Here is a 13385-nt window from a genome sequence, read left to right as displayed (position 1 = left end):
CAAGGAATGAAAAGAAAACCAAGAAGAAACAAATGAGATTAACAGGAATGGGTGTAGGGCTTGCCTGGTGGCACAGTGGTTAAGAATCCGCCTGCTGATGCAAGGGACATGGGTTCAAGCCCTGGTCCTGGAAGATCTCACATAACATGGAGCAACTAAGCCCGTGCACCACAGCTACTGAGCCTGCGCTCTAGAGCCCGCAAGCCACAACTACTGAAGCCCGCAAACCTAGAGCCCGTGCTCCACAACAAGAGAAGTCACCACAATGAGAAGCCCACGTACCACAACGAAGAGTAGCCCCGCTCACCACAACTAGAGAAAGCCTGCGCACAGCAACGAAGACTGAACACAGCCAAAAATAAATAAATAAATAAATTTATTTATTTTTTTAAAAATTGGGATGGGTGTAAAATATTACAGAGATTAAAAATAAAACCTTCAAATGTGCAGACTAGGGAGAAAAAAACATGCTGAAGAGCAGTTTTGGTTCAAAAAAAGAAGGAAAAAAAAAAGACCTCAACTTCATTACACTCTGAATAGGCACAACAGTGTTACATGGCTGCTAAAAGTGTATCTGATTTTAGGCTTCATTAATAGAACCATAATGCTCAAACCAAAGGAGGTAATAGCTCAGCTCAGTTCGATACCACTCCTAGAACAGCATATTCAATCTCAGTCTAACGGTTAGAGCAGTGGTTCTCAAAACATGGTCCATAGATTCCTAGAGGTCCCTAAGACTGTTACGGGGGATTAGTGAGGTCAAAACACTTTTCATAATAATACTACATCATTTGCCCTTTTCACTGTGTTAATATTTGCACTGATAATGCAAAAGCAATGGTAGGTAAAATTATTGGTGTCAATGTGAATCAAGGCAGTGGTACCAAACTGAATACTCTTTCATTAATTACACACTCAACAAGCTAGGAATAAAAAGTAACTTCCTCAACACGATAAAGGGCATTATGAGAAATTCAGATAACATCACACTCAATGGTGAAAGACTAAAAACTTCCTCTCTTAAATCAGGAATAAGACAACTCTTGTCACTTCTATTCAACATTGTACTGGAGGATCAATCCAAGGCAATTTAAGGGGGGAAAAAAAAAAAGGCACCCAGATCAGAAAGGAAGCAGTAAAACTATCTTATTTGCAGATGATATTGTCCTGTAAATAGAAAGTCCCAAGAATTCCACTATAACACTACTAAAACTAATAAGAGTTCAGTAGGGTTACAGGATACAAGTTTGATATAAAAAAATGAATTGTATTTCTATAAACCTGCAATGAGCAATCTGAAATGAAATTAAGAAGATAATTTCATTTACAATAGTATCAAAAGGAATAAAATATACACAAATAAACTGATTAAAGAAACCCTGCAAAACTTACACTATGAAAATTATAAAACATTGCTAAAAAAGTTAAATACGATCTAAATAAATGGAAAAGCATCCCATGTTCATGAACCAAAAGCCTTAATATTGCCAAGATGGCAATTCTTTCCAATATGATCTACAGAGTTAACAAGCCTCTATCAGAATCGGTGAAGTAATAATAAATATATATATTGGTCTCTGGTTCTGGCTCCTGACACTGAGCTCCTAAAACTCCTGCAATCTCCTGAGTGATAGAGGTGCTAGGAGCATCTTTTGTTCTAATATTTGATCTTTGACCCTGGTTCCCAACACAGAGCTCCTAAATTCCTTTGAATATCCTGGCTTATGGGAACACTTTTTGTTCTAATGAGGTGACTCCTGGATAGCTTCAGGATGGGGCTAGTCACCAGAAAGACCAAGTCTAATTAAAAGCTTGAAACTTTCAGCCCTAACTCCCATCCTCTGGAAAGTGAAGAAAGGCTAGAAATTGAATTAGTAACCCATCATGCCTATGTGATGAAGCCTCCTTAAAAATTCTTAAGGTATGGGATTTGGAGAGCTTCCAGGTTGGTGAACACATCCATGTGTTGGGAGGGTGGTGCACCTCAACACCATGAGACCCTTCTGGACCTTGCCCTACATACCTCTTCATCATTTATCACCCAACAAACTAGTAAATGTAAGTGAGTGTTTCCCTGAGTTATGTGGGCCATTCTAACAAATTATGAGCCCAAGGAGGGGATAGCAGAATGAATCAAGAACCCAAGAATGTAGAAGAGTCTTCATATTTGGGAGTAGCCTGGCTTAGGGTGAGGCGCATAAGCAGGGTGAGAGGGTGTCCACATATATGGAAGGTCTGGGGCAGGGTGAAAACTCAAGCAGGGTGAGGAGTGTCCACAGAGAGTGGCAGCCTGCACTGGGGACTAGAGCCCAAGTAGGTGAGAAGGGTGTCCACTGCATGGGGGGGGTGGACTAGTACAGAGTGTCAGGGCCCAAGTAGGGTGACGAGGGCATCCATGTGGAAGGGCAACCTGGAGTGGGATATCAGAGCCCAACAGGAGCGAGGAGGGCACCAAGCAGAGCAGCACCCAGCATGGGGAATCAGGGCTCCGGCAGGGTGAGAAGGACAAAGCCTACCTCACTGGAATGTTATTAGGATTAAATGGATGATATGTGTAGTGTGTGAGTAATAAGCACAGTCCAAGCGTTTGCTATTAATGTACGTAAGGGGCCTGGCAACACGCCAAACACACAATACCCAACAAGCGGCTGTTTATTTATTTATTTGGCCATGCAGCTTGCGGGATCTTAGCTCCCCCTTGAACCCAGGCCCCTGGCATTGGACACTCAGAGGCCTAACCACTGGAATGCCAGGGAATTCCTGTGGCTGTTTATATTATACCTTTGTATTGTATCGTAAATACCTCACTGACATACAACAGCTAGTGTTTAGATGATGAGCAAAATTATTTCTAAAAATTAACTTCCCTTGTACCTCTTAATAACACCTACATCCCTTTCACAACTCCATTTTTTCACACAGACGTTCAAATTGGCTCTTTCTTGCTTAGTTTTGGTTAACTTTTCCTTCCATATCCCTTTAAACTCTCTACTCCCTTTCATCCTGACTTTTCCTTCAAGATCTTTTAATTCACATATTAGCACAAAACCTACCATCTCCGCAGAAACAACGCAAGATACATCTAGGTTGGTGTGAAGAGCTTAAATAGACTCAATGACTCTATAGCTACTTCCCCATATCAGCATACACAGAATAACTTGATACGTGTCTTATTCGTTTCATACCTGTCCTCGCTTTGGTGCATGCATGTATATCCCTAGGTAGAGTCCAAGGGTAAGGGAATAGGCAAATCGTAATTTGTGTCCAGTCCCAGCAGTGAGCCGAAGATCTTTATTCACAGGGACATACTCTAGCATGTCAACTACCATCAGGCACATTTGGTCCTGCCCAAGAAAACATTTAGTAAGTAGTATTAAAGAATATTCAGGATAGAAAAACAAACTCCTTCCCTTTTTAAAGAATGCACATTCATTATATCTAGCACTGTATCTAATTTATCTGAAGGGCCCTAAGGGTTTTTTTTAAAGGGCTGAGATGAAAATATCTCTTTAGTCTGATAGATAAAATCATCAGCTGTTTTGTTTGCAAATGTTGAAAACTATTTTACCAACTTGCATTTTAAAAATACATTTGTTGGGCTTCCCTGGTGGCGCAGTGGTTGAAAGTCCGCCTGCCGATGCAGGGGACACGGGTTTGTGCCCTGGTCTGGGAAGATCCCACATGCCGCGGAGCAGCTGGGCCCGTGAGCCATGGCCGCTGAGCCTGCGTGTCCGGAACCTGTGCTCCGCGACGGGAGAGGCCACAACAGTGAGAGGCCCGTGTACCGCAAAAAAAATAAATAAATAAAAAATAAAAACAAAAATAAAAATACATTTGTTCCAAAGTGAAGAGTATACTCTGTACCACTTCAATGTTTCTGTAGGACTCATAGTTTTCAAAATAAAAATACAAAGTTAGGGGAGAAATGTATGAAAAATAAAGCTAAATGAAACTGTCTGAATCTGGAAATGCCCCATAATTTCCAAACTAAGAGATCTGATCATATTATGAGAAGCAAGATTTATTTCAATTCCCTTACAATTTGCAATCCTATTTTAACTTGCAGTAACTATAAATGTAGCATTTACCTTATAAGACCACATTCGTAGTTTATGATCTTGACATAGAGCAAAGATGAAGGCATCGTGCTTGACACAATGAACAGCAAGACTCAGGGGACGATCTGAAGGCCCCTGATCACCTCTGAAAACATAAGGCCAAGTGTTAGAGTTTTATTGTTGCAAATTACCTGATCATTAGAATTTGCAATTTAAGAGATAAAATAAAATTATAAATGCACACTCTTAACAGAAGAAAAAGAGTTTATAGGCTGGTATAAGATGACTACATTTTCTGGGCTTCCCTGGTGGTACAGTGGTTAAGAATCCGCCTGCCAATGCAGGGGACATGGGTTCGAGCCCTGGTCTGGGAAGATCCCACATGCTGCGGAGCAACTAAGCCTGTGCACCACAAACTACTGAGACCGCTCTCTAGAGCCTGCGTGCCACAACTACTGAAGCCCACGTGCCTAGAGCTGTGCTCTGCAACAAGAGAAGCCACTGCAGTGAGAAGCCCGTGCACTGCAATGAAGAGTAGCCCCTGCTCGCCGCAGCTAGAGAAAGCCCGTGTGTGGCGACGAAGACCCAACGCAGCCAAAAATAAACAAATTAATTAAAAAAAAAAAGATAACTACATTTTCTATTTGATTTATATCCATTATTCTGATAAATTTTAAAAAGCTCTAGATATCAGTGGAATACTGTTCTAACCATCAAACTTTCTACTTCTAATATTACACAAAATTGGATTTGGTAAGTCAGGGCAGAGCACTGAACTGGGTATTGTGAGAAGTATAGTAAGCCAGTTTCTGTTGTCAAAGTGTCAGGTCCCAAATGAAGTGGGCTCTGGAGTGCAGTTCCTCTCAGATGGAATGTAACGTTGTGTAGACCCTTCTCCTTTCCAGTATAATGTTTATTTGCCTTGGAGTCAGACTGGAAGCACTAACAGGTGTTGACCAGGGCAAAAGACTAAGTTCTTGGGCCCCATGATTTACCGACCAGAGACCACTCACCTGATAACTGTTGGCATCCAGCCTATAAGCAATCGTTGCATTACTGAACTCTGTTTCAGCTCCACAACTGACACCATCCCTACAAGATTGAAAACAGACCAATGATATCCAAGGCACCTCTTGATCATACTTAGTGAAGCCCAAAGGCAAGAAGGATGCAACCATGAACAAGGAATTTGTAACAGGTGACAGGCTTCCACATTTCTATACTAAGGAAGTCTTAGGCTGTACCTTTCCACATATACCATACCTAAAATATTTTGAATCATTATGGGAACAATAACAACAGCATTTTTATATTCCTAGGGGAAATTTTTTGCCATTTACAAACAGTAACCCATATTGCTGCTCAGAAGCAGCACTTCATTCTTTCCAAAAGAAACACCGAGTACCTTTCATGTGCTAGGCACAGTTCTAGGTGCTACAGATACAGCAGTAAATAAAACAAATTAAAACACTCCTGTCCTCATGGAACTTACATTCCATTGGCAGGAAGGGAGGAGCAGAGACAGTTAACAAATTAAGTAGAATGTAAAGAGTGGAGAAAAATAAAACATAGAAAGGGTATAGTGAACGGGGATGGGGTGCGTGTGTACAATTGTGTTATTGTTAAAATTGTGCTACAATTTTAAAAAGGTCGTCAGGTCACTCACTGAGGTGACACTGAGTAAGAACCTAAAGGAGTTGAGGGAATGAGCCACACTGGTAGCTGGGGAGACTAGCCCCACCAAAGCCCTGAGGTAGGTGTACCTGGTATGTTCAAGGAATTGCAAGAAGGCATGTGGCCGGTTCAGAGGAGGGGGAAAAGAATGTGACGATGAGATTAGAGAGGCAGTGGGGTGTCACAGTAAGGACTTTGGGTTTATTCAGAGTGAGATGAAGAACAGCCCCGATCCGAGGGCTTTGAGCAGTGGAATGACATGACTCACCCTGGGTTTTAAAATGTATCGGTCTGCCTGAGAAGTTTCTGCAGAGGGGTAAGGACGGATCTGGGGAGCTATTTAGGAAGCAAATGCAATAATCCAGGTAAGAGGAGTGGTGACTTGGAGCAGGGTATCAGCACTGAGCTTCCTTGTTTCAGGTAACTTATTTTAGTTACAATAACACAAAGTGAAGGTAGAAAACCAATCAACTCATGTCTACTAAAGGCCTTAGAATAGGTCACCTTACAGGTATCTGTTTTCCCATACTCCAGTAAGCTGGACAGTTCCTCGTTCACTATATAAAATCCCGCCCTCTTGGGAAAAAAACAGTAAAGCATTAGGGAATCATAATGCAAGCAATAATGAATGACCACTTTAGGATAGTATAGAAGCAATTCCTGCATTGGATGATGGCTTTGGACTTCTAACATGTTTTAATGCCAGTATTCCTTTGTTTAAAATTAAATCCATGCTCAGTTCCTGTTCTTACCAGGTACATCATGAGGAGGTAGTTTAAGAACAAAGATTCCCCCAGAGGCAGATGGTAGAGCAAACAGAGCCTCCCCGTCATTGCTAAGCCAGGCTGCCGAGGTGGTAGAATTAGGGGAGAGTCCAGGTACTGTTGGAATTAACTGATAGTTGCAAGGATCCCTGAAGTCAACTTTTCCAATGTCAGTGAATATTGACTGCATCTGACTTTCAATTGCCAACTCCTGTGGAGTAATTAAAAAGAAAAATCTGTTAAACCAAAATAAACTGGATTTTGCTCAGTTCCTCCCAATCACTATCAGTTTTTAAAGTAAAAAATTGTTGAGCTTAAAAAGAAAGCTATTTTTTCTTTTTTTAAATCATGGCTCTCCACTTTATTATTTTTTTTAATTTTTATTTTTGGCTGGGCTGCAGGGCTTGCGGGATCTTAGTTCCCCAACCAGGGATCGAACCTGCACCCTCGGCAATGAAAGTGTGGAGCCCTAACCACTGGACCACCAGGGAATTCCCAGAAAGTTATTTTTTTTTTTTGGCCGCACCACATGGCATGCAGGATCTTAGTTTCCAGACCAGGGATGGAACCCGAGCCCCCTGAAGTGGAAGCATGGAATCTTAACCACCGGACTGCCAGGGAAGTCCCCAAAGTTATTCTTTTTAATGAAACTATTTTTGCAGCTTAAAATGTGTGTGATCATTTTAAATAGTAACTATGATAGTATGCTTGGTTAGGGCCAGCAAAGAATCCAAATATTCTTCAATTCCAAAGGACATTGCTCTATTACTAAATTTGTGACAGTCAGAGTAACTTGGGAATTAAAGGATATTATACTTAACCAACTTACACTCCTATACATCCGGGAAGGGTGTGGTAAAAGTAACCTGTGCACTGTTTGATTGGTTAATATCAAGATTATCACATGATTCTGAGTCTCAGAGACATGAACCCCTCCGGGTAAGAGGATGCAATTTTGGAATTTGAGGCGAACTGCATTATTTAACAGATTTATGTCCAGTGACTCTTCCACCAGCTCCAATGTATCTCCAGAGGTCTTCCTATTAAAGTGAAGAGACATTTGTTAAAAAAAAAGTTTATGCTTTTCTTTCTGATTGTTGCATTGAAATGTATGGCAATAATCTCCAGGTGAACTCTCCCAATTTGAAAATTTTGGATAAACAAACTCAGACCAATTTTGACATTCCAAACCACCACATTATATAGTCTACAAAACACAGAACTATATAAAATTCATATCTTATTATATGATTCTCTGTTAAATGGAGGCATTTCCAAACTTCATAGTCCATTTTTTAAAAACAATATTCAAAGCAATTAAACTCCACTATAATGAAAATTCACACCACACACCCTCATTACTTATAGTGCAATGTGGCCTCTACATATGTTACTACAGAGTCAAACTACAGTGACCTTATAAATGTGGGTAATTCCCCTTCTATAGCTTCCTCCTACTAGGATGCAGGGAAGAGTCTTCTTGAGGCACAACTCTGCTATGTGGTAGCTTTGCAACCACAGAAAGCACTATTCTGGGAATGCCCTAACTTGCCATCACCTCATCTACCACACTACCTGAATCCATCCTCTAGATGATCTCCTTTGATGTAACAGCTTTGAATGCCATTGAATGCCTACAATTCCTCAATCTGTATCTTATTCAGCCCAAACTCTCCACTGACCTCCTGACTACTGCCCCAACACTTCTACGTGTATATCTAACAGGGATCTCAAACTAAACCTGTCCAAAACAGAATTCCAGGACACAGCAAACCTGAAAGACAAAGAAACAAAAACACCTGCTTCACCTGCACTTTTCCAACTCATTAATGACAGCTCTATAACTTCGAGTTGTTCAAGCCAAAAATCTGGGGGTCACCCTTGAATCTCCTCTTTCTACATACCCTACATCTGATCTAATAGTAAATTCTAATAAAATCACTTTTAAAACATATCCACAGGGACCTCCCTGGTGGCACAGTGGTTAAGAATCTGCCTGCCAACGCAGGGGACATGGGTTCGAGCCCTGGTCTGGGAAGATCCCACATGCCGCGGAGCAACTAAGCCCGCACGCCTAGAGCCCATGCTCTGCAACAAGAGAAACCACCGCAACGAGAAGCCCACAGGCTGCAACGAAGAGCAGCCCCTGCTTGCTACAAATAGAGAAAGCCTGCGCACAGCAACGAAGACCCAACACGGCACCCCACCCCCCAAAAAAACCCATATCCACAATCAGAACATTGCTCACTGCCTCTAACAACACCAACCCCAGTCTAAGCCACCACCATTTTTTGTCTGGATTGTGGCACCAACCTCTAACTGGTCTCCCTGCTCCCACCCTTTCCTATTACACTCTGTTCTCAACACAGCAGCCAAGGCACCTTTACAAACACAACTTAGACCATGCCATTTCTTCACTTAAAAACCTCTGACCTCACTCAGAGTAAAAGTCAAACCCTTAAAATAACCGACAAAGCCTTAATCTGGCTCTTGGCTACCTTATTCCTCTATCCTTTGCTCACTCAGCTGCAGACTCCTAGCCCTTTGCCATTCTTTGAAAACAACACACAAGCTCCTGACTCAGGGTTTTTGCACTTTTTGTTCCTTTTTCTTGGAAGGCTCTACCTGAAATCTCATCCCTCAGATATCCTGACTTCCTCTGCTCAAGTGTCAACTTATCACTGGGTCTTGCCAGACTACCTTGTGTGCAATATTAAAAAGAAGAATTCCCCTTCCCTCTTCCCTGTCCTCTTCCAATTATTACCTGATGAATTATATTTACTTGGTATCTTTGGTTATTGTTGTTGATCTGCTCCCTCCACAAGAGCAGGGACTGCCTGCTTTGCTCCCTGCTAGGTTCTCAGTCCCTAAACGTTGACTGGAACATATCAGGCACTCAAAAATATTTCTTTTTTTTTTTTTGGCCACGCTGAGCAGCTTGTGGGATCTTAGTTCCCCGACCAGGGATTGAACCTGGGCCCACAGCAGTGAAAGTGCCGAGTCCTAGCCACTGGACCGCCAGGGAACTCCCTCATAAATATTTCTTATATAAATGAGATATGCATCTTTAACACAGGTCTTCCTTCTGAGCCTATAAATTTCAATGCCTACTTGACATTGCCAAAGAGCTACTACACAGATACTTCAATAGTACCTCTAAAAGAATTATTTACATCTCTCCAAAACCCATCTTCTGTATCTCATTAGATGGCAACCCCTCCACCCAATATTTGGTTAGTCACACCAGAAAATAGGGGCTTGTCCTTGCTCCCTCCTTTTCCCTTACTACCCCTCACTCACCCCATATTTAATCTATCTCCAGGTCCAAATGAAGCTAACTTCTAAGTGTATCTTGAATCCATGTATTTCTCTTTTCCTAGCCACTCCCACAACTGAGTCACTAACATATTACTTGGTCCAACATATAAGCAAGTTGTTCTTTTGTATTGTACCCATCCAACCCAAATCTACTTTCCACAACGTAGACTGATTATTTTAAAATGTGATTTTGATCATTTTAGTAATCCTTTAAAACCCATCAATGATTGCTCAATGTACCCAGGATAAAATCCAAAATCCTTAAAAAGGTCCTGAGGGTCCTTCCTGATCTGAGTCCTGCCTACCTCCCTAGGCTTAGCATCTCTCACATCATTTTCCATTTTGTCCATTTGCACCTAAGCCACACAGACCTTCAGTCAGTTCCTCAAACCTGTCACGTTCTTTCCACCTCATGGATTTTGTGCACGGTGATCCCACTTGCTGAACTGCTCTCTCCCTCAACCCCTTGCCTGGCTAACCTTTCATCCTTCAGATCTCAGTTTAAATGTGACTTGCTTTAGGGCTTCCCAGCACCACCAATAATACTTGGTACTCCCATAGCCCCTCAAAGCCCCTATACTTTTCCTCCGAGGCAAGCATGAAAAATGTGTATTTATAAATGTGGTCATTAGCTATATAATGTCTTCCCCCTTCTCAAAACTGCCCCATGAAAGGTGGGTCCACATCTATTCTTACACTGCTACATCTTGCACGATGAAAATGGTGATTGTTTTTGTTCCTCACTTCACCCCCAGCATACCCGGCACCGCCTGACATATAAAGGCTCAGACATATTTGTAGAATGAAGGAAGCTGTAAAACACTATAAAAACGTAATGGGTTCACGTTTAAAACTGGTCTTTTGCGCTTTAACCCCTAAGCTACATTTCTTCGGCTTTTAGTGCTGCCTGGGAGGGTACCTCTTCTAGAACTCTGGGTCTCCTTAATTTTCCACTGATTCACATATGAATAGAAAACAGTCTTTCTCTTTTCCTGTCGATAACCACTTCGGAGAATGAATGACACCTTGAGAACAGCCACGAAAATTCAGCCGTCGAACAACCCGACCTTCCAGGGGGTCTGACAAACAGCACTTACCAATGAATGAACCTGTTTCTGGTGACGGAGAACAACTTGCCACTTTCCACATAATAGAAGCCTCCCGCGCTCTCACCGTATTTCACGGCTCCGGTCACGACATTTGCAGTTCCTGCAAAATGAAAGTGGTCAGCCTGCACAGGTGGTTCTCTGGGAATGACACGCACTGAGGGTGCTGAGAAAGCAGAGGGTGACGGACTGACAATCCATACAAAAAGAAGGGGAAGAAAAGACGAAGAAGTAGGACACTAAAGAAGCTCTGATTCCGGGGCTATAGGCATGTGGACTCAGGATCCAGGGGAGAAGCCAGAGGCGAAGGATCGGATCGCGCCCTACTGGGATTCTGCCGTACCAATGCCGCAAACTGTGAACTCCCGAAAGTGCCTCGGCCTTTCGCGCTCAGCTCCGCTGAGCTCCACGAAGCTCCGTTCCGTTGCTCCCGCCGCCGCCATCTTTCCGCGCCACCGCGAGGCCCGACGGGACACCAGCAGTACCCGGCGGACGTCGTCACTTCCTGGGGCGGAGCGGGCGGAGATGTGGACAGATGAAGAAGCCGGCAGAGGTCAAGCGCGGGTCCGACCCTGCGTTGTGAGGCTCCCACCGAGTTAGATGGAGACAGGGTGGGCAGGGAGGAAGCCAGATGAGAAGCGGGTAGGGGAAGCCTGCAGACTCTACCTGCGGGAACCTTTGCGTGGCCTGCTAGGAAGCCCCAAGGCGCGGCGCCATTTTCCCGGCGGCCTCAGGGCAGGGGGCGGGGCCGGGTTTGTTTCCATTTTAAAAACGCCCGCCAGGGCAGCGGGGCCCAGTCTCCCGCGAGGGTCGAGGTCCGGGGAGGCCCAGCAGATGGGCGCCCTCTGCTGGATTCCTAGCTTGCGTTCATCTCTCCCTGCGTCGCTGTGTCAGTCAGTGAATCTCCACCCTGTCTCCTTTTCACTCTTAAGCGACCGTAGGGATAGTGGGGAGAGGGAGTGAAGGGCAGAGGGGCCTTTTGTGTTGGAATTTTTTCGAGACTATATTCGTGTTTTTTTTTAAATAGATCTTTATTGGAGTATAATTGCTTCACAATACTGTGTTTCTGTTGTACACCAAAGTGAATCAGCCATATGCATACATGTGTCCCCATATCCCCTGCCTCTTGCGTCTCCTTTCCCTCCTATCCCACCCCCCTAGGTGGTCACAAAGCGCCAAGCTGATCTCCCTGTGCTATGCGTCTGCTTCCCACTAGCCATCTGTTTTACATGTGATAGTGTATATATGTTGATGCTACTCTCACTTTGCCCCAGCTTCCCCCTCACACCTGGTGTCCTCAAGTCCATTCTCTATGTCTACATCTTTAATCCTGCCCTGAAACTAGGTTCACTTTGGGTTTTTTTTAGATTCCATATATGTGCGTTAGCATACAGTATTTGTTTTTCTCTTTCTGACTTCACTCTGTATGATAGACTCTAGGTCCATCCACCTCACTACAAATAACTCAATTTCATTTCTTTTTATGGCTAAGTAATATTCCATTGTATATATGTACCACATCTTCTTTATCCATTCATCTGTTGATGGACACTTAGGTTGCTTCCATGACCAGGCTATTGTAAATAGTGCTGCAATGAACATTGTGGTACATGACTTTTTTTGAATTACGGTTTTCTCAGGGTATATGCCCAGTAATGGGATTGCTGGGTCATATGGTAGTTCTATTTTTAGTTTTTTAAGGAAACTCCATACTGATTTTTTTTAAATTTATTTTTGGCTGCGTTGGGTCTTCGTTGCTATGCACGGGATTTCTCTAGTTGCGGCGAGCAGGGTCTCCTCTTTGTTGCGGTGCGCGGGCTTCTCATTGCGGTGGCTTCTCTTGTTGCGGAGCATGGGCTCTAGGTGTGCGGGCTTCAGTAGTTGCGGCACGCAGGCTCTAGAGCGCAGGCTCAGTAGTTGTGGCGCATGGGCTTAGTTGCCCTGCGGCATGTGGGATCTTCCCGGAGCAGGGCTCAAACCCGTGTCTCCTGCATTGGCAGGCAGATTCTTAGCCACTGCGCCACCAGGGAAGCCCTTTGCTCACATTTTTAATATAACTGTGCTTTTATCCATGGGTTGGGGAAATTTGGGTTTTACCATATTGAACTATTTCACTTGTGATGTCATCTTCTTCTTAGAGTTCTGTGTGCTTTATCGTATGAGTTTTCTATTGCTGCTAGAACAAATTACCGTAGATTTAGTGGCTTAAACAATACTGTTAGCTCACAGTTCCGTAGAAGTCCAATACAGGTCTTATGGGGCTAATATCATGGTGTCTGTACGGCTGTATTCTTTCTGGAGACTGTAAGGGGGAATCTCTTTCCGTTTCTTTTCCAGCTTCTAGAGGCCAACACATTCCTTGGCTCGTGGCCCCCTTCTTTCATCTTCAAAGCCAGCAGTGTCATATCTCTCTCTGATCTCAGGGAAGGGTTCTCTGCGTTTAAGGACTCATATAATTAGGTTGA

General features: G+C 43.4%; 1 protein-coding gene across 2 annotated transcripts in view; it reads right to left on the bottom strand.

Annotated features, from left to right (window-relative positions):
- NUP160 (nucleoporin 160) overlaps window positions 1–11456 on the bottom strand; it is a 52623-nt gene extending 41167 nt beyond the window's left edge. The window contains exons 1-7 of one of the 2 annotated variants that reach the window (XM_082628304.1): window positions 11264–11456; window positions 10912–11023; window positions 7326–7536; window positions 6485–6707; window positions 5072–5150; window positions 4089–4203; window positions 3186–3344 (exon numbers count right to left, since the gene is read on the bottom strand). In XM_082628304.1, coding sequence (XP_082484430.1) covers window positions 3186–3344; window positions 4089–4203; window positions 5072–5150; window positions 6485–6707; window positions 7326–7536; window positions 10912–11023; window positions 11264–11363 — 999 coding nt within the window. In that variant the 5' untranslated portion in view covers window positions 11364–11456. The remainder of the gene's footprint in view (window positions 1–3185; window positions 3345–4088; window positions 4204–5071; window positions 5151–6484; window positions 6708–7325; window positions 7537–10911; window positions 11024–11263) is intronic. The other variant, XM_082628305.1, reaches the window with a different exon arrangement.
- Window positions 11457–13385: the final 1929 nt, after the last annotated feature.

The sequence above is a fragment of the Mesoplodon mirus genome (assembly GCF_964341445.2).
Source record: "Mesoplodon mirus genome assembly, chromosome: 7".
In the NCBI taxonomy this organism is placed as follows: domain Eukaryota; kingdom Metazoa; phylum Chordata; class Mammalia; order Artiodactyla; family Ziphiidae; genus Mesoplodon; species Mesoplodon mirus.
This window is presented reverse-complemented; position numbering and strand designations above follow the sequence as displayed.